Source organism: Asterias rubens, chromosome 14 (assembly GCF_902459465.1).
Source record: "Asterias rubens chromosome 14, eAstRub1.3, whole genome shotgun sequence".
Taxonomy (NCBI): Eukaryota; Metazoa; Echinodermata; class Asteroidea; order Forcipulatida; family Asteriidae; genus Asterias; species Asterias rubens.
The window spans coordinates 2221180-2242020 of NC_047075.1; the positions used below are offsets into that span (position 1 = coordinate 2221180).

The 20841-nt window shown below is 39.2% G+C and overlaps 2 protein-coding genes across 2 annotated transcripts in view; one reads left to right on the forward strand and one right to left on the reverse strand.

Annotated features, from left to right (window-relative positions):
- LOC117299423 overlaps positions 1-11928 on the forward strand; it is a 31819-nt gene extending 19891 nt beyond the window's left edge. The window contains exons 2-6 of the mRNA XM_033782960.1: positions 6673-7389; positions 7700-7837; positions 8431-8568; positions 9649-9720; positions 10284-11928. Coding sequence (XP_033638851.1) covers positions 6673-7389; positions 7700-7837; positions 8431-8568; positions 9649-9720; positions 10284-10598 — 1380 coding nt within the window. The 3' untranslated portion in view covers positions 10599-11928. The remainder of the gene's footprint in view (positions 1-6672; positions 7390-7699; positions 7838-8430; positions 8569-9648; positions 9721-10283) is intronic.
- A 2803-nt stretch (positions 11929-14731) lies between these two features.
- On the reverse strand, positions 14732-19267 carry LOC117299469 (formin-like protein 20). Its single transcript, XM_033783009.1, has 2 exons — positions 19102-19267; positions 14732-16020 (listed from the first exon to the last, which is right to left on the reverse strand). Exon 2 carries the CDS (start codon positions 16005-16007, stop codon positions 14919-14921), a length of 1089 nt encoding a protein of 362 aa, XP_033638900.1. The 5' UTR covers positions 16008-16020; positions 19102-19267; the 3' UTR covers positions 14732-14918.
- Between the last annotated feature and the right edge of the window lie 1574 nt (positions 19268-20841).

Consider the following 20841-nt stretch of genomic DNA (forward strand, 5'->3'; position numbering starts at 1 on the left):
TCCCCCCCCCCTAAATTGCTCTCTCCATCTGTTTCACATTAGAATCCATTCGGGAAAGTGGGATCTATGATATTACATGTACATCGTACATCGCGATGTACATGTGTATTTTAACCCCTCCTGGTTTGGGTCACTGGGTGGGGTGACTGTTTTCCTCCCTAGATTGTAGCTGTGTGTTAAAGGCAGTGGACACTATTGGTAATTACTCAAAATAATTATTGGCATAAAACCTTTCTTGGTGATGAGTAATGGGGAGAGGTTGATGGTATAAAACCCTGTGAGAAACGGCTCCCTCTGAAGTGCCATAGTTTTCGAGAAAGAAGTAAATTTCCACGTATTTGATTTCGATACCTCAGATTTAGAACTTGAGGTCTCAAAATCAACCATTTAAACGCACACAACTTCGTGTGACAAGTTTTTTTTTCTTTCACTATTATCTCGCAACTTCGATGACCGATTGAGCTCAAATTTTCACAGGTTTGTTATTTTATGCATATGTTGAGATACACCAACTGTGAAGGCTAGTCTTTGACATTTTACCAATAGTGTCCACTGCCTTTAAACCCCAGTCATTATTTTGGGGGCCCTTTCACGCGAGCACCAATTAACAAAGGTCCTTGGCAATGGGTGTTGTATGTCTGTCACCTTGCTCAATAATGTAACAAGCTTTTGCATGCTTTCCTGATTTTACCGACGCCCCTTGTTTTTCAGAGGGTGGAGGTTGAAGGTCATTATTGTTAATGCACAGAAAATGTACTCGGGATGATCTGTCCTTGTGATTTATCGCTTTAGCTGAGGCGATTTTTCAAAGATCTGTCTTGAAGAAAAAACCCACAAGGGTCCTTGTCATTATTAAACAAGGAGGACTGAAAAAGCAAAGGGTCCTTGGTTATTATATGACTTTCACACAACAAGAATTTGCTTTTTCTTATCAATGATATGTTTTTTAGTCAGTCTGTAAAGTGTAAAAGGAAGGACCTCATTGGTTATTATTATATGAACGCAACAAAGACCTCGCTAAAAATTTCACCAGGAACGAGGGCACAAGATTAGAGAAAGACCTTCTCACTAAATCTTACCCATAGATAAAGATCTTAAAACTGCACCATATAAAAAGTAAACAAGTAATGATGTATGTCCATTTGACCAGCGTCCACTTATTCACAAATTATCCAGATGCAGGAACTTGTAAAGCTTCATAATTAATGAGGATCAGATGAAACTTCGAGATAGCAACAAAGTTTCGTAATTTCATCAGAAAAGAGGAAACCTGTTTTTAGTTAAATAATTGCGCAACATCAGATAAGATTCCCCATGTATCATCCAACCAGCGTTATCTCGAAAGAGGAAATCTTCACTTCGAAGTAATCGCGTATGAACTCATAACTATATATGGAACGCCGAATGAGCAAAACGTTCTGATCATCGGTCAGATGGTCAGTCTTCTACATCGATCGATCGGTTCTTTTCAAAAAGCCGAAATTGAACGTGTACAGACGTAAACAGACCCTTTAAAGACACTGGACACTATTGGTAATTACTCAAAATAATTGTTACCATAAAAACGTACTTGGTACGAGCAACGGAGAGCTGTTGATAGTTTAAAACATCATGGGAAACGGCTCCCTCAGAAGTAACGTAGTTTTTGAGAGGGAGGTAATTTCTCACTCTAGTATTAAAATACTTCAGGTCTTTTTAGGCATCCGGATCGCACGAATTAATTGTGCAACAAGGGGTTTTTTCTTCCATTATTCTCTTGCAAATTTGATTACCAATTGAGTCAAAATGTTCATAGATTTGTTATGTTATGCATATGTTGGGATGTCTTTGACAATTACCAACAGTGTCATGTGCCTTAAATGACTTGACCGCAAGACTAATCATGACTCTGCACGCAAAATCCACATCAGTGATCAGTTGGTGATCAGTGATCACCGCTCATCAGTCAGTGACGTATATAGTTGGAGGGGAAAACAGCTTACAGATCGTGAGTCACACCATTAGGTCCCAGACTTAGAGGCAGACACGTCATGAGATAAGACAACTCATTAACAAACCTCCTGTATCCGCAAGACAGTATTAACTCTTGTGTATTTTATTAAGGGCGTGCGGTTCGACCACCCCGCCCTGCCCTGAAGCACTTTTCCCCCAGCACAGCACATGCTGTTTGAGGGACGACTGTTGTGAAGCACGCAGTTGCACCGGGGTTTTTGAGTGACTGGCCGGCAGGACCAGTCTAGCTTGTCTTTTCACTAGACCATCACCTTTTTCATTTGTCCGTATTTCATATTAAATAGGGACGTTTTTCAATGCCGAACCAGCCAGTCGGGCCACTTGGAGTGAGTTTTGACTAGGCGTCAGGTGTTAAAGTATTCACATTGCCTTGGATCGGTCGAGTTGGTCTTTGAAAAAGCGTTTGTAACCGTTTGTTATCAAATGCATATGGTTAGAAAGATGTTGTAAAAGAAGAATACAATTATCCACCCTCAAATGTTCACAGGTTTGTTATTTTATGCATATATTAAGATATACCAAGTGAGAAGACTAGTCTTTGACAATTACCTATATAGTGTCCAGTTCCTTTGGGTGGGCTTTTTCTAACAATGTTTTATTATACCAACAACTCTCCAGCGCTATTAACCACAGTAGGTTTTAGTTTATTAAAAGTACACCCTGCCTTTAAACATGTTTCTCTGGTGTGAGTGCTTCACACGAGTCTAAGTTTGACAAAGGAATGTTCTGGTACCCTATATTGTAAGCGTCGAAACATTATGTATGTGTTTCCGGTACTACTACAATTAACCGCAATAATTACTTGTCTACTTAAATTATGATTTAAAATGTCATTCTATTGAATAGTTACATTAATAAATCGTACTATACTCTAAAAACTTCAAACTATAGTCCAACCACACAAAAGTGCAAAATTCTCAATTCAAAATCCATACGGACTTTTCGACAACAAAATTATATCTGAGAAAATAAAGCGGTAAAACCTCCAGGTTATCTGGGATAGAATCCGAAATTCAAAAGCGAATTATTCGGAAGAATGGGTCCGACTATACGGCACGACCAATAGAGAATGTTTGATCAGCTTAGAGCGGGCTCCACACTCCTAAACAACCCCCGGGGAATCGCGCCTTTCAACCCCACGACAAATACACTTCCGACTCGGTGCACAATAGGTGGAACACAAAACCCCCCCGTTGGAAATCCGCTTCGAGAACACAGACATCAAAGATTTGTGTTTCCTTTCCCCCCTTCTATATACCACAGTGCAAAAGGGAGTTTGGATCGGATAATATAAAAAGGAAAAAGAATACAGGACTAACGAAATCGCGGTTGGAAAGAAACACTACGGGTGGCGATTTTTTATTTATTTTGTCCGGGAACAGTACCCCAGTACCTGAAGTTCTTTCAGAAAACATGGTGATATGGTACCCTTGTTACGGGGTATGCTCAAGGGTAATTACAATTGATCACAGGTGCACACTAGTGGTACATGGAATTTACCGAGTGGGTATTGGATGTTCTCCCCCGTTGCTGTGCTAAGTGAATGGGGGGTTGGAGTGTGAAAGGAAAGGGCGTCGAGTCTCTACTTGCCAAACCCCTGTCAAGATAACCTGTCATGAAATTAGACGAGCTTGTAAGGTGTCAGAAGTTGGTGACTGACAGTTGTGGTCTTTTCAAAGCATTTCTTTCTACTGGAGATCGTTTTTTCTTGGGATTTATATTGACGTGGAGTAACTTTATAATATCACACTCGTACAATCCACATTCTTTGAAGATTGATTTGTCTTACTATGTAGGAATGTGTGGTGCAATCCAGCACTTTTAAAGGAGAAATAATTATTATGCAATATAAATGTTGGTTTACCCTTGCACCGATGTGTGTTGCACTGCAGTATTTTCCCGAGCTATGTCACGAAACATCACAAGCATGTTACTCGAGTGGGATACGAACCCACGACCATATCAATTATAGAGCAGTGTCTTATCAATGAGACCACCGATATTGCCCGGTAGCTATACAAAAGTAGTTCGAATACTATATTTGAGCAGCGGGTACCATTTTTCTCTTGCAACTTCGATGACCAAAATCGAGTCCCAATTTTCACAGACTGGTTATTTTGTGCCTATTTTATGTTGGAATACACCTTGCTCTATGAACACACCGAAAAGGTCAGAGGTGGTGTGGTTCAACCCATCAACCCTTGTTTGTCCCGTGTCCGATGTACACAAGGGACGCAGTGATAATTGCAATAGAGTTCAGTCGCGGTTCAACCCTATGGAGGAGCTACCTCCATGCTTGGAGGTACCTCAGCCTACTTTTTTGATTTACACATCACCATGAGTGCCAGAAAACACACAAAATTCATCAGATTTTCTGGAATCTTCTACTTGGAACATGTGGCGTCTGTATGTCCCCCCCCCCCCTAAGACCCTCCACGAACTCGACCAAATAACATGATGTCCTTGTCTTAAAACTTTCCCCAAAAACATATTGTTGGCCCGACGTTTCGACCCCAGCACCGCGTTCAAACCAGACTTTACTTATGCTTAAAGGCAGTGGACACTAATGGTAATTGTCATAGACTAGCCTTTACAGTTGGTGTATCTCAACATAATATGCATAAAACAACAAACCTGTGAGAATTTGAGCTCAATCGGTCATCGAACTTGCGAGATAATAATGAAAGAAAAAAACACTCTTGTCACACGAATTTGTGTGCGTTTAGATGGTTGATTTCGAGACCTCAAGTTCTAAATCTGAGGTCTCGAAATCAAATTCGTGGAAAATTACTTCTTTCTCGAAAACTATGGTACTTCAGAGGGAGCTGTTTCTCACAATGTTTTATACTATTAACCTCTCCCCATTACTCGTCACCAAGAAAGGTTTTATGCTAATAATTATTTCGCGTAATTACCAATAGTGTCCACTGCCTTTAAAACTTTTACCCCAAAACACATTGTTGGCCCGAAGACTTTACTTACATGTGAAGTAATTCTCGCAATCTTCTTTTCCACACTATGCAAAGCTTCAAGCATCACAATTTCAAGGGCACCAATGCAATGACCAGGGCAGGGGCATGAGGGGCAATCGCCTTGGTTGCCTCTATATATGTGAAGTATACAAATTCTTGCAATATTTCTTAATATCTGTCACACACCATCAAATCTTCAAACACCGCAAAACCTCCAAAGATCCAGATTGTGTTTGTCAAAGCATGATCAAAGCTAGCCCTGACGGCCTTACGCTTTCGTATTATACTACAGTATCCGTATCAACAATATCAACGATGTTTTCGAGGAAACTGCGAGTAGGCATACCTAAGCAACGTTTGATACCAACAAGATAACGTTTCTGTTATCTGTGCTGCATATTGTTTTTACCTATACGCAGGTATTCGGCAATACTATTTCTCGCAATGCTTCTTATTTTTTTTTCACACCATATGCAAAGCTTCAAACATAAACCCCAAACAAATAAGGTATGTTTTTGAGGAAACTGAGTAGGCAACATTTTGATATCATAAGATAACGTTATCTGTTGCATATTGTTTTTTTACCAACGCAAGTATTCGGCTTAAGATTTTTTCCCGTGTGTGGTCGTCCGCGTCACCGGCTCGTAAAAGTCAAGACGCACACGTAGTCCCATGCGAGCAATCCCGCGTTCGTGAGTGAAGGGTTGCGAGTCCATGTGGTTGACCCACCACTAATTGCCAACAAAATGTGCTTATCATTACTCAACAACTCTTACTTGTGGCAACTGTCAAAGATCAGGGCAGACATGTAAGCTAAATTTGTTGAAAGGATAAGGGCACTAAAAAGGCATTTATTCCTTGAGGGCACCCTATGAGGACCCTATTGTAGTACTGGAGCATTTCAATGATACCAAGGCAATGACCAGGGGCCATCGGGGCAATCGCCGCCTTCGTTGCCTCCTTGGAGTACCAGTCCTGACTTGACTCAGTTTCATCATGTTTCATAAGCCTGTAAGCACACAAACTTGCTTAGCACAGAAAAGTATTGCTTAACAGAAATGGGTTACCAGCCAAAATTATAAAGTCTACATCGTTGTGACTTGTGCCCCACTCAATTTTGGCTTAGCATAGAAATGTGTATAGCAGTACTTTCTGCTTAACAGATTTATGAAATTGGGCCCAACACCCTCAAGTGGTGTGTGCCAGCATAATTCACCAACAAACCATGGAGGTAGAACATACCTCAATGAACGAACAAGCCTGTGGACATTTGGGCTCAATTATTGGTGTCACCGAAGTTGAAAAAAAAAAATGAAACGTTTACCGCGACGATCGGACGTTCAGATACCAAGTTATTGGGAGCATACTTTGATGTCACGAGTCACAATGGTGATACAGGAACCAAGTAATAAACACGCACAACTCTCCAATACTCATGACTTGCTGGTTTTGTCCGCTTTTTAAGTTACTCATGCGATGGATGACCGATTATTTTCGTAATAATAGACTTTGTGCGAGCTGTACATTCTATCACGTACTGCTCTTTACATGACAAGTCGGCCGTTAACTTTTAATTTCATGGGATTGTTTATTTTGTAAGCACAATTTTTTCGTCGAATTTACAGTTAAAAGCAGTTGTGACCTCCATTTCAACTTATTATTTCTTTTATCTCTTTCACTCTTCAAGGTTGCGCTGAAAAGAGCAAGCAGAACGGAGGTCAAAAGAGCAGCGATCTGCGCATGCGCCGTCGTCCTAACAACCCTCATCCTCGTCGCTGGTACACTGGGCTCCATAACACTGTGGTTATCATTCCACCACTCGTCACACATCGGCCATTACGGCCTGTTCGATGGGAACCATGGACACGCTGGTATCTTGCCAACTTCCGTTGGCAAAACCGAAAACGAGGCTGCGGCGGGTCACACGCCACACGGGGACAAAGGTCAAGATGACGTCACAGAATCTTTCACCGCGATGCCAGGGGTAGCCACTGATGCCGGTGACATCGTCATTGATGAGGGAGACCGAGGTTCCAGCCAATCAGCGACAACGACCGCTAAACCAACTCATCATGAGGAGCAGACGACGGAAACAGCGCCCTCTGTGGACGAGTCCAAATCCTCGGTTTGGGAGAGTTTCTCCGCGCCGTTGTACTCCTCCATTTTTGGGAGACCTTATGACTACAGCGAGTACGACGAGTCGGATAACCCGGAGGTAATCTCGGGGTCAGGGCTCATACCGGATGCTGAGGGCGGGGATTATGTTGAGATTCCGTACAGGCCGACCGGTGGTGGATCAGACTACTCGACCTATGACCCCAGCTACGACACCGGAAGTGACCCCGATGTGGACAGTGCTTCCGGGTCTGGCTCTGGTGATGATGAGGAAGGAGAAAATAGTGGGGTAAGTGGAACACAAAAAACAACAACCCAAAACGACTGCGTGGACACCAAAGTCATTAGTTATGCAAGCTAATTTGCATACTGAAATGGTTTAGGGCTAACCATGGCACGAACATTGTTATCACGCGCAAAACTTTCAACTTAAAATCCAAAATATTTTCATTAAAAAATTTCTGCTTGCCTTGTTTACACTTAGATAATGTTTTGTTGCTATTTAGCCTTTCAATATAAAAGAATCTGCTTGGGTCGAAACGTCAGGTCATTAACTACCTTTTGCAATTTTTTTTCATTCATTTTGTTTTTGTTTTTAGGATTACTTTGTTCCTACTTTTCAAGACACTCTCCAAGTCGTGAAGGAGGAGCGAGTTCCGAAACTGACCACTCCCCAGGAGTTTACGGCGGTCCGGTACCCGATACCGGTCACGGACTATCGAACCCTCTGCACGCCCGTGAGTATTAAAGGCCTAAATTTCGTCTTGGTTTCATGGTAAAGGGTTTAGGTACTTTGTGTAGGACACAAAACACAATGTCAACAGATTTACATTCAATTTACACAGTTTGAAGATAAATACTGTGGTAGAAAGCTTCTCTTAAAATATTATTTGCTGAGGTGGTGAGTTTTTGATAATGAGTAAAACAATGTCACTTAAAATAATAAATGTCGTCTCAGTACAACGTATTTACGCGACTCTCCTGAAAACATTGATCTGTGTGATTTCCACTTTTTTTGCCCAACAATCTGACGACTAATGAAGCTAAAATTTGTACATGGAAATTTGATTACATTTGTACATCTTCATTCACTGTGAGTATTCATGTAATGGTCAAAAACTAGATCAGCAAAACCCTTCAAGGACACAAGTGTCACGACCGGGACTGGAACCTACACTCTGCCGAGCAGAAACGCAAGAGCTTGAGTCCGGTGCTCTTAACCGCCCTTAAGCACTTTTCGTTTTGTAAGTCATTTAACAAAAATCATCCACGATAGAAATGTAACAGCTATCTCTGAGTATTCATGTATTTTAAAATTTATTCATGTCAGAAATCCTGTACGATCGGTTTCATGAGTGACGACAGAGTAGAGGTCATCGAGACTGACCTTCAAATGAGACCTCAGAAACTGACGGTTCTTCAACGAGGTGGTGGCAAACTGTTCACAATAATACGAGATGAGGCACAGGTAAAATATGTTCTTAATCTATTCATGTATTCATTCATTCATTCATTTTGTATTTTTTGACAAATCCAACAGCACCAATGTTAACATGTTGAAAGGGCAAGGCCATTTTCCATTGGAAAATCTTTAAAGTCAATGGGAAACTTTTGAAGGAGCACCAAGGCCAAGATCAGGGGCAATTGAGGCTTCCGTGGCCTGGCTGATTTTCTACCTTCCGCCCAGGTAGTAGTTAATAAATAGGACAATTGTTTCAGAATTAAGAAGTCTCCCGAATTCCGAAAATCTACTCCATGGTAGTAGAATATAAAGCAAGACAAGGTCTCAAAAGAACGTAATCTACATAGCAAGTATATACACCTATGGTGTTACTGCTTTAACCAAATTATTGATACCTCACCATGCAATGCCTCAAATCCCATAAACATGCAAAGAACATTACTCATGTTCGTGGTTGCGATGTTGGTATAAATCCCCCCTTAGTGCTTCCGTTTTAAATACCGTTGACAGGTAGCAAAAGACACCCTACAAGAATGCAACCAGATCAAGGACAATGACAATGTTTTCCCAGGCAGTGTGAGTCAGTTTTTCCGGGTCAAAATAACTAGGGATCCGAGTTATTAGAGACCAATTCTGAGTCATGTGTTTGACACCAAAACGGGGTCATGCTGGCCCGGATGTGGATATGACGTCAGAGGACCCTGCTCCGGGGCTCAGCTTCACCTGGCGCCGATTTCACAAAGATCTCAAATTGATCGCAACTTCAAATCAATCGTAGTTGCTAAGTAAAGTGTGATGTCACAATACAAATCTCTATGGTGATACTGAAAATTTGTATTGCGATGAATTTTATTGCTTTGTGAAATCGGACTTGTAAAATTAATGTCCACTGTCTCTATCCGTAAAGGATATAGGAACAGGTATTGGATTTACAGAACCAGTGATACCATTGGCTACAACGTACGTTCATAAACAATGTGTTTGATGTATTTTCCTTTGACTGTCGGTAAAAGGGTGTAATATTCTAGTAAGTATAATGCGCAACAAGAATAATTGGTCTGTATATTCCTGTGTTTATTCAATTAGGGCTACAGGGCGATATTATTGGAGGAGACCGGTATTTGTCTTCTCGCGAGACTTGAGGATATGCAAAACCTGGTGAGTGTATTACGGGAACAGATATACATAGATAAAGAAGATAATGGCCGCTCCAAATACTGCTTCTTTGTGGTTTTAAACAGTAGCTTTTATGAATGGTTGATACAATTTGCAGTTCATGGTTTGGTCGCCAGTGCAGCTATTGAAACAACAAAACAACTTTTTGGAGAAACAAAGTATTATTATTATAACGTGATCCTTATAGACTGGTCCCCTTAAAAGGGCTGGTATTGGCTTTGTATGATATACACGTGTACGCCAGATTGAACTGCGAATCTCCATGACCATTAAGGCCATGTGAAATGAACGCAGGGTCAAAGATGATTATGGACGTGGGCTGAGGCAGATCTCTGGGGTAATTCATGAGTCTCGTAGTGTGACAGCAGATGTTCAGGCTACATTCGATGGCTCAGGCTACATTCGATGGTGCAAACTACAACATGTGGAAACAGCAAAACAACATTTCTTAGAAACTAAAGTCCACATAACGATGATCAATCGCTGCATGTTATTTTGACCCCTTTCACTAATTCCGTTGTTCCGCTTTTGATATTTTCTTTCAGAAAATTCGCAGAAATTCAGCCAAGCCGATCATCGAGCAGCTCCGGGTGACTTTATCTCTCGAGCTCCCGGAGCAGCTTCTCGGCCAGATATCCGGTCCCATCACGGAGACCTGTCGCAACGTCCCCGTATTCTGGGCACAACAGGTGGGCGACGGTGACGACATCAGCATCATCAACAGACTCAGAAGGAGTCTACTGCCCTCAAGAGGCGGTGATTACAGGGACGAGTTGACCATAGAGGGCGGTATTCACTTCCAGTGTTGCTGGTGTGCCGACGAGTACGACCCGTGTCCGTGTCAATGTGGCTTCTTCTAAAACATCTTCGGAACAATACGCGTCTGTAAATATTTACATATTATTATTGACCTGCATTTATATTATTTTTTTTGTTAATTAATTTGTAAACGTATTTCTTCAGACAATACAAAATGCGATAATTCAATATAGTAACTATTTTTTGGCATGCAGCTAGCTGTATTTTTTCAATGGCTAAAATCGCTCTGTTAATACCTTAAACAAAATGACACATTGGAAGCACAGTGCACATAATAAGTGTTCATTTTTTTTTTTATCGAACCTCAACAAAGTAGGTCTACAGAGTTGAATCAGATAACTGTAACTTTAAATCTGTCGTATTTTTGTTCCGGTATTTGGAAAAGGGTGCACGCTCCAAACGCTTTAGGCCCATACAATAAACAATGCAGTCTGTAATTAATGAAAGTAAGGGCATTTTAGTCCAACAATTATTTGATAATTTCAGACGCAGATATATCTCGTGACAATCTGTTCATCTATGCTATACTTGTGATTAATCACAATCAGTATCTTTCTTTTGGCGTACAGGTTGCAATTTTGTGTTCTATTTTAAACGACATAAGAATCCGCCATTTTTATTTTTATTATATGACGCGGGTTTACTTTGCGGCCGACAATCAGACAGTCATTATTTCACTGTCTTATAAAAACAAAATGTGTTCATTTTTTCGTACCTCTTTATGTATATAATTATTATATAATTATTATAAACAATAGCATTATTATTAAACAAACTGAGATTGTAATAGATCGATGTAATCATTCAACGGACTTTATGCAGTGACGTCATCACTCCGCCATCTTGAGAGCTAAATAATGTGATGCAACCATAAAAAAAGAAAATCTGTGCGCGTGGCCCACATAATAGACTGAACTTTGCCCAATTTCATAGCGGATAGAGACAGGGATTGGTTCTGTATGTATACACAAGTCATGTACGTTAGATTTGACAGCGAATCACCAGAACCATGAATGCCATGTGAATCGAATGCAAGGTCAAAGGTGATTATGAACGTAGGCTCAATGCGTAAGATCTCTGGCGTAATTCACGAATCATGGGCCTCAAAGTGTGACTTCAGATGTTCAGACTACTATGTGTGTCGACTTCCAACTGAGGGCGCCCTACTCTAATGACGTCATGTGCACATAGTATGTTGTACAGTTATAGTTTCACATTACAGTTTCGTACTTAATTTTGATAAACCAATACTCTTTTATAGATTTTTTTTTTGTAAAAAGAAAAAGTTCAGACTATGCAAAATAACACTCTGAATTTGAAGAGACTTTTTGTATCGGATTAATATGTGAATAAATTACCCTTGATCTATAATCTTGAAAGTGGAAGTGTTTTATTATTCAAGTTGTATTGTTTACACATTGTAGATCGTACAAAACTGTGATTTCTGCCCTCACAGTAGACTTGATTCAAGTCTTAGATCGCGGTTCATATACTACTCCACACCCCAGCCAGCCATGAATAACGCCCCCACATTATTAGCTATCACGCCGGAGGTTGATTATAAGATGGCGCTGTTTGTAGCGGCTGTCAGGACGACTGAAAGCCACGATCAAAGACTTGGAACCAAGTCTACCCTCTTACATTCCAATGTGCTTTCGTCCCCTTGTTCGAATTTGGCGCCAAGTAAGAACGTACTTTAGACCTGTCCCTGCCGTTATCCACAAGGATAAAGTTAGGTATTGGCTTTAAACACATGCACGTCGGATTTAGATGTGAATCTCCAGGACCATGAAGGCCATGTGAAATGAATTGAGGTTAAATGTGATGATTATAGACGATGTGGACCTTTGCTTACATTCAAACCGCCCTCTGTTGAAAAAACACTGTATACGTCATGTTTCGCCGGGCAAAAATACGCGTAGTCATGGTAAGATTGCATACACCTTCTAGCTGGCTGTCAAAACACAAAGGTTTCGCCCGGTGGTATGCGCGCGAACCATGTTATGGTTTTCGAGTGTTGTCAGAGGTCACATCGTCTAAAATGACCGTGGGCTCAAAGTGTGACCTCAGATGTTCAGGCAAGAATGCACTGTGCTATAATGTTTAATCAGCGAGCTTTGAAATTGAATCTTGTTGTTTTTAGCGTCCTTTTGTTGTACCAACCCTGTGCATTGTCAATAATGATAATGACTGTTCGAAAATAAACACAAAATTTACTCTCTTTTTATATTTTATTATTTATAATTAATTTGTTTATTAATACTAATATTCTTGTTCATAATATTCATGCACAATGAAACGTACTTGGTACAATACCAAACATCTTTAAAATTTGACACATCAAGCAATTCATGACATACAGAGTTGACAAAATACTGAATTATTTGTTTTTGCAAGTTTTCGCCTTAAGGTTTTTAATATTGGCCGTTAAAAAAAAAAAAAAAATCGAAATTTAAGCATTGCCCGAGCTGGGCCCAATTTCATAAAGCTGCTTTAAAAAATAAGTAGCTGAGAAAAAATATGATTACCAGAATAAGGTTCCCAGCCAAACTACCATGTCACATGTACAATCTGGCGTGCCTAGAGAGCTCCTTTAATTTCAAATTGTATACACATAATAAGTAGATAGAGGAATGGTTTAGGCACACTTAGCCTTTCTGAATACACTGCTAGGTTTTTATTACTTTAAAGCTGCATAGTTAACGCACACACTGAAGTATAGTTGTTTATAGAAACAAACAGTTCCTGGAATGAAAGAGGTAACATTATCAGTTTCAATTTCATTTCAAAATCGCATCGAAACTGAAAGAGGAATATTTTTGTATTATGTTTGGGAATGGTTTGAACACAGTATAGATCACTGTCATTTAAAGGTAGTGGACACTATTGGTAAGACTAGCCTTCACATTTTGGTGTATCTCAACTTATGCATAAAATGACAAACCTGTGAAAATTTGAGCTCAATCGGTCCTCGAACTTGCGAGATAATAATGAAAGAACAAAAACACCCTTGTCACACGAAGTTGTGTGCGTTTAGACGGTTGATTTCAAACCTCAAGTTCTATCTGACTCATTTTGAAGTAATAGTTTTTGAGAAAGAGGTAGTTTCTCACAGCATTTGTAACACGAGAAAGACTTCGGGCTGAAGCTTTTCCGAGGCATCTGAAAGCACATAAATTTGTGCAATAAGGGTGTTTATCTGTCACAATTGTTTCCTTGCACCTTCGATGAACAATTGGTCCCAAATATTCACAGATAAATTTGTTAGTTTATGCATATGTTGGGATACTGGTCTTTGACAATAATTATTATTACCAAACGTGTCCAGTGCCTTTAAGATCTACACATATTATTTTGCACAACTGTGTAACTTTTGTAAGTCTAACAACTGGCATACCCTGATACAATGTCACATTATAATATTTCGATGAAAACAGCGCCTTTTTTTTAATTCTTAAACATGTATTCACAATTGCCGCATTTCGTGATTCGTAAAACATTTATATCTAAGTACATACAGCCGACAGAGGGCGCATTGTATACTTTTTTAAAAAGTCTATACTGCTGGCACACCCGCTCACAGACATCATCTTTGGTGAAAACAGGGCAATTTCAATAACTTGATATTATTTACATTTCGCTGCTTTTCGTAAACATTTAATTATGACTACGTCCATAAAAGCCTGAGAGGGCGCAATGTACAAGTTTGAAATAATTTCAGCTGCTAGCGATGTCGAGGTGCAAAATATCTCACCAAAACATTTTCCTGCAATTTCGTGAAGAATGTTTTTTTTTCGCTACGAAAACTAAAACAGTGTAGTATGACCAACAGCTTGCACTGCACTTTGATTTGAAACAAAATCTCGATGAGCTTACGGAAAGACAGCAACGACCAACATAGATATGTCGGTTGCAGTACAATGAACAATGCGGGCACAAAACCACTTTGTAAAAACAGCATAATTTTGTTTGCAGAGAGAGGTTAAGTAGAATTTGAGAGTCTTATATATGTACTTTGCAAGGTACATTGAGAGTCGACTTGTCTTTAGCTGTGCATGATACACTGAGAGTCGACTTGTCTTTTGCTGTGCATGATACATAGAGAGTCGACTTATCTTGCTTTGCATGGTACCCTGCTATGAGTCGACCTGTCGTTTGCTTTTCATGGTACATTGAGAGTCGACTTGTCTTTTGCTGTGCATGATACATTGAGAGTCGACCTGTCGTTTGCTTTGCATGGTACATTGAGAGTCGACTTGTCTTTTGCTTTGAATGATACATTGAGGAGTCGAAATGTATTTTGCTATGCATACAAATACATTTTAACACACAAACTGCACGGCTTTGAACTTTTTATACTTCTACATTTTAGTGTCAGTCTCATCCTCTTTGGGGACATCCTCTTTGGGGACATCGTCGTTCGAACCAGCCGTGGTGTCCTTGGGGGTTGACCTGGTAGCAGGCATCGGGGGTTTAGGCGCTCCCTTCCCGTCGCCTTTCTCCTCTGGCATGGTCGGAGTCCTCGGCCGGGGTGCTGGTGTAGGTTGAGGGGTTGTCTTCGTCTGGCTGTACGGGGGAGGTGGCATGGGTGGGGCACCTCCAGGGGAGTAGGGAGAAGGAGGTAAGGGCGGGGTGCTGAGAGGTTTCCCGCCCGGGGATTGTGTGGCGAAAGGGGGCGTGTTTACGGATTTACCCCTCTTCATCGGGGGTGCTTGAGGGCGGCTTGGCTCGACATTACAGCACATGAAACCATTATCTGATCTGTGGAGTTTCTTCTTAGCGGGGTACACAAACTCTTGCTGTAGGAGAAGAGACTCGCCGCTGAACAGAGCGATTTGTTTGTGGGGGGTTTGCTGTGTGGGAGGAGCTTCTTCGTAAGCCACGCCCTCAATTGAATGGAAGCCGCTGATTCGCTCTTGGAACAAGGTGTAGTCGAGGAGTGACAGGCCGTTCTTACGCGTGAAGACGTCTCTAGGCGGGGGCGTGACGTCACTGGAGGGGGTGTCTTCATCACCGTTGGGGGCGCCGTTGCTGGTTGGATTTACCAACTCGTGGTGCCCTGCTGCCCATTTTTTACACAGCTCAAGAAACGGCGACTGCTGCACGGACAGAATACGGATTGGTTTAGAAGTGACGAACATGCGCGCGCACGACGTGTCATCGGCGCCCAATTTGTTCTTATCGCGCATGGGCAGCATCACCGGGTCGTCGAGCCGAGTGGAATAAACATGGACGGCTGTTTCATGGTCCCAGTGGTCGCTAAAAGAGTACAGCTTTTTGTCCTTTTGTATCGTGGAATAGCGCAAGTCTACGGCTGTTATGTTACATTTTTTCAAGACGTCTTTTGTGAGCTTTGATCGAAGGAAATTGCCGAACGTTCCGCTAGAGGTACAAATGTCATTATAAATACCAGATAGTTCTTCCATTCGTTTTTGTAGACTGTCCGCCATGATGGAAATGATTCTGAAAGAAATAAATTTGATAGGAATTAGATGATGAGGATGTGCGCTATGTACCTCGCAGGTTTGTAAAAACGAACCCAGTAGGCCTATGTTATACTCTAGCTTAGGCCTAATATTAATAATTTAGTTATTGTGCATAGGGCTTACCAAGTAACTAATACATCAGTTAAAATATAATGGGATCAAGTCATAACTTGGCCCGTTATAAACAGTTACAACAAATAATTTAGTTACACTTTTAAGTTTACTTTTAAATTTATTTTTGTGGAACTCTCTACCACTTAATCTTCGATCTTGTCTTTGTACTGCAAAATTCAAGTCTCTTCTCAAAACTTATCTTATGTCACAGGTTTTCAATGACTAATTTTAATGTGTCTGTTTTTCTTTGTGTTGTGTTTTGTTTTTGTTTTGTTTTTGGTTTTACTGCGCCTTGAATTATTATTATTATTATTATTATTATTATTATTATTATTATTATTATTATTATTATTATTATTATTATTATAGTGAGCAACAGCTTTAGTTTTACTAAAACTTGTAATTAAAACCAATGTAAGCATGTCAGTGTTTTGTCTGACATGTTTCTTCAATTACATCTTCTTTTGCCTTCATGAAACACAATAAAACAAGAAAACATAAATCCAATGATTTCAATTTCCTGAAATCCAAACTCCAATAACAGATATCACGATACCACGACGCGGTAAACATTAGAGGAACTTCCGCATATTTAATAAAACAAATGTAGTTTCTATTGATGTATATGACTTAATTAAAGGTGAGTTGATTTTTAGATGAACTCAGAATTTATTTCAAAAATGTGGTAGATTTTTTGACATGAAATCCCTTTTCAAAAGGTGGGATACCGTTTTTGAGAATTTACCAAAAACATGGAGCGGCAATGTCCATGCAGGAAGAATAATTCGTAATAATTGGACGCCATAATCCGAGAAACGTTTTATCGTGAACTATTTTTAATCACTATTTTGTTAAACTTTTTTTATCCAATCCTAAATAATATCTCTTACTTTTCTTTTTATTTGAATGACGTTATATTTAACTGTATAAAGGTTTATTAAAACAACATAAACCAAGAGGCTAAATGCTGAATTGAAACTCAAAATATACTACAATGAAATTTCCTTGATTAGGCCTAAATGTACCAAAAGAAAAGAAGAAAAAAGGGAAAACAGATAATTAGGCCAACAAATAAGACAATAAAAAAACCACTAACATTAAAAATTATCAAAACATTTGCAGGCTCGATCTTATATGCAAATAAAGAAATATTTAAAAAGAAAAGAAGAAGAAAAAGATGAGAATTACAATGAAAAAAGGAAAACACACAACAATATAAACATATAAACACACAACAATATAACAATGTTAAAGGCTTCATCTTATTGGCAAAGATTGAACAATTTAAAAATAGAAGAAGACGAAGTTGACAAAAGAAGAGAGTCCCACTGATAAAAAAACCCATTAAAATTATCCAAAGATATAATTATTACAGGCGCGATATTTGCAAAGACTGACAACATAGGATTAAATCTTTCGTCAACAGGACGTGGGACGACAGATATAAAGTGAAAAACAGGAAGACAAGATTTGACCATCCATGTCGCTGTCTGCGTTTTGGGATTAGACAAAGGTGAATAGAGAATGATAATTGACAACGTTCCCTTTTGGACTAGTTGCCTCAAGGAAAAGTGATTCACATCCTGTTGTTCTCGACAAACACAGTTGCAAATAACAAAATTTGAAAAGTTTATCAAGACTTGATGAGGAACACAATTGAAACCATTCTGTGATTTGTATGTATTCCACGGCAACCACAATGTCTTATCATGCTGTTTTTGTTGCCTTCTTGTTTTGTCTGTTGTTAGTGATTCTCCATTGTTAGTAAATCACATCAAAATCAAATTTCAAATATGCTTAAATCAGTAGTTACTATGCATTACATATGATTCTCAATTATAGTAAATCAATATCAAAATCAAATTTCAAATATGTTTATGTGAGTCATTATTATGCAATACATCATAAACAAATCAGATACAATCAAAATGAGCAAACAAATTATACAAATAATGCAGAATAAAAACATCAGATAGGCTAATGAAATTATACAACAAGACAATGAAATTGACAAGTTCTGGAAAGAAAATGGATATAAAATGTGGTAAAAAGGTTCAATCAATTTCACTCATAAAATAAGTATAGGCTAAGTTAGTAAAGGTGTGGTCTGGTATATATTTCAAAATCACACTTCAGTTTAGTAACAAACAAAATCACAACAAAGCACAATCGCTGCCAAAGGCACGGCGTACTTGTGGTAATTGTCGAAGTCTTTTGTGAATACCAACATCTATGCATAAATAAACAAACCTGTGAAAAACTGGGCTCAAAATTGGCCATCAAAGTTGCAAGAAAAAAAATGAAAGAAAAAGTTGCTGCACATGATTGCGTGCTTTCAGATGCCTGACATTTTCACGGACTCAATATTATTTCGTTGGAAAATTACCTCTTTCTCTATAAAAAAATAACATTGTTTCAAAGGGGGTACTTTCTAACAATGTTTTACAGCTTCAAAATTTCTCTAGTGCTCTTAAAGGCACACCTTGCCTCTAAAGTAATAAACACAAGCACAATCATTCTTAAAAATAAAATCACAGTAAAACATATTAAAAAGGATAACGTTCCGTATGGCGCCACCACTTTTTCACTAATTTTTACAAAAAAGGATATCTCATTAAGGTAAATTAGATACTATATTATTTCATATCAAATGAAAAAGTGGTGGCGCCATACGGAAACTTTTCCTTTGGCTTTTCTAAAGGTGTATGTTGAGGTAGTAATAATAGACTAGTCGTACATAATGACAAAACAGTATGCATGACTGAATAAAATAACGTAGAACATGCAGTATGATAGGGGCAAGACCTACACTATGCAGAAATGACATGTTAATTGTTACGGTGCACTGACTAGTACCGCAATAAGCAATGGGTGAACCCCTTTAGCATATTCCTACACAGTACACACTGTGCCGTGTGTCTACACAATTCTTAATATCACTTACTTTTTTACCGTGTCACCACACCGCAGCCCTGCCGTCCGTTTCCTCAAAATGCAGGCTCAATCTTATCTTACAAGGAAGAAAAACAGAGAGTTAAATCCCTGGTCAAACGACGTGGGACAACGACAGAAAGTGAAAACATGAGCCCACTAGCAAAAGCACCGCACCTTTCCCTCAATAACCTTTGACCTTTGCGGTGTAATCGACTCTACAGTATTCGAAACTAGCATCCGAATAATGCATTTACCGGTCGTACAGTACGTCACTACCAACGCACTCACATGATCGATACTGTACTTCAACACCACGGGCTAACTGAATAATGGCAGGGTCGATATTTTCACCTTATAAACAAGCATAAAAAGCAGCAAGTGAATTTTGTGGAACAACAAACGTACGCAAATTGGGGGCGAATGGGGGATGAGTGCGTCGTAAGGGCCCGAGGGGTATGGGTTGAATGCACTGAAAAGAAGGCGTGGTATTCACACATTCCTTCCTCCACGTTCACTCATAGAGGAAAGGAATTTTTTTCTGACTGTTGTCCACTGCTATCTTCGTTGCTAAATATAGTGGATGTTGACAAAACGACCTTTGTTTGTGTTTGTTTGTTTGTCTTTTTTTAAAGAAAAATTTGCCTTTGAAAATGGGATTTTTTGAGCCAGCAATTTTTTGTTTAAAAACTGCAAGTTTTTGTCTAAAAGCTGCAGGGGTTAAACATGATCTTTGGACTGATTTTAAACCTTTTTATTTTTCGGCCATTAAAAATGTTTTTATTTTATTTAGGATTATTAGTTATAAAAACTGCAACTTGTTCTTTTGACTGATTTTTAACAATTTAAACTCGAACTGAATTCGAACAATTTTAATTTTCGGCCAATTTTGAAAAATGGACCTTTTTGGGCCAGGATTTTCCAGGGGTTAACTTTAATCTTTGACTGATTTTGAACCAAAAATGTTTTGTTTTTTTTGCCAGGATTTTCGGGTATAAAAACTGCAGGGGGTTAAACTTGTTCTTTGGATTCATTTGAGACAATTTTATTTTTCGGCCAATTTTTAAGAATGGACCTTTTTGAGCCAGGATTTTTTCGTTAAAAAAATGCAAGGGGTTAAACTTGTTCTCTTGACTGATTTGGGACAATTTTATTTTTGGCAAATTTTTAAGAATGGGCCTTTTTGAGTTAGGATGTTTTCGTTAAAAAACTGCAAGGGGTTAAACTTGTTCTTTCGACTGATTTTGACCCGTTTTATTTTTCGGCCAATTTTTAAGAATGGGCCTTTTTGAGCCAGGATTTTTTCGTTAAAAAAATGCAAGGGGTTAAACTTGTTCTTTTGACTGATTTTGACCCGTTTTATTTTTCGGCCAATTTTTAAGAATGGGCCTTTTTGAGCCAGGATGTTTTTGTTAAAAAACTGTAAGGGGTTAAACTTGTTCTTTTGACTGATTTTGACCCGTTTTATTTTTCGGCCAATTTTTAAGAATGGGCCTTTTTGAACCAGGATTTTTTCGTTAAAAAAACTGCAAGGGGTTAAACTTGTTCTCTTGACTGATTTGGGACAATTTTATTTTCGGCCAATTTTTAAGAATGGGCCTTTTTGAGCCAGGATGTTTTCGTTAAAAAACTGCAAGGGGTTAAACTTGTTCTTTTGACTGATTTTGACCCATTTTATTTTTCGGCAAATTTTTAAGAATGGGCCTTTTTGAGCCAGGATGTTTTCGTTGAAAAACTGCAAGGGGTTAAACTT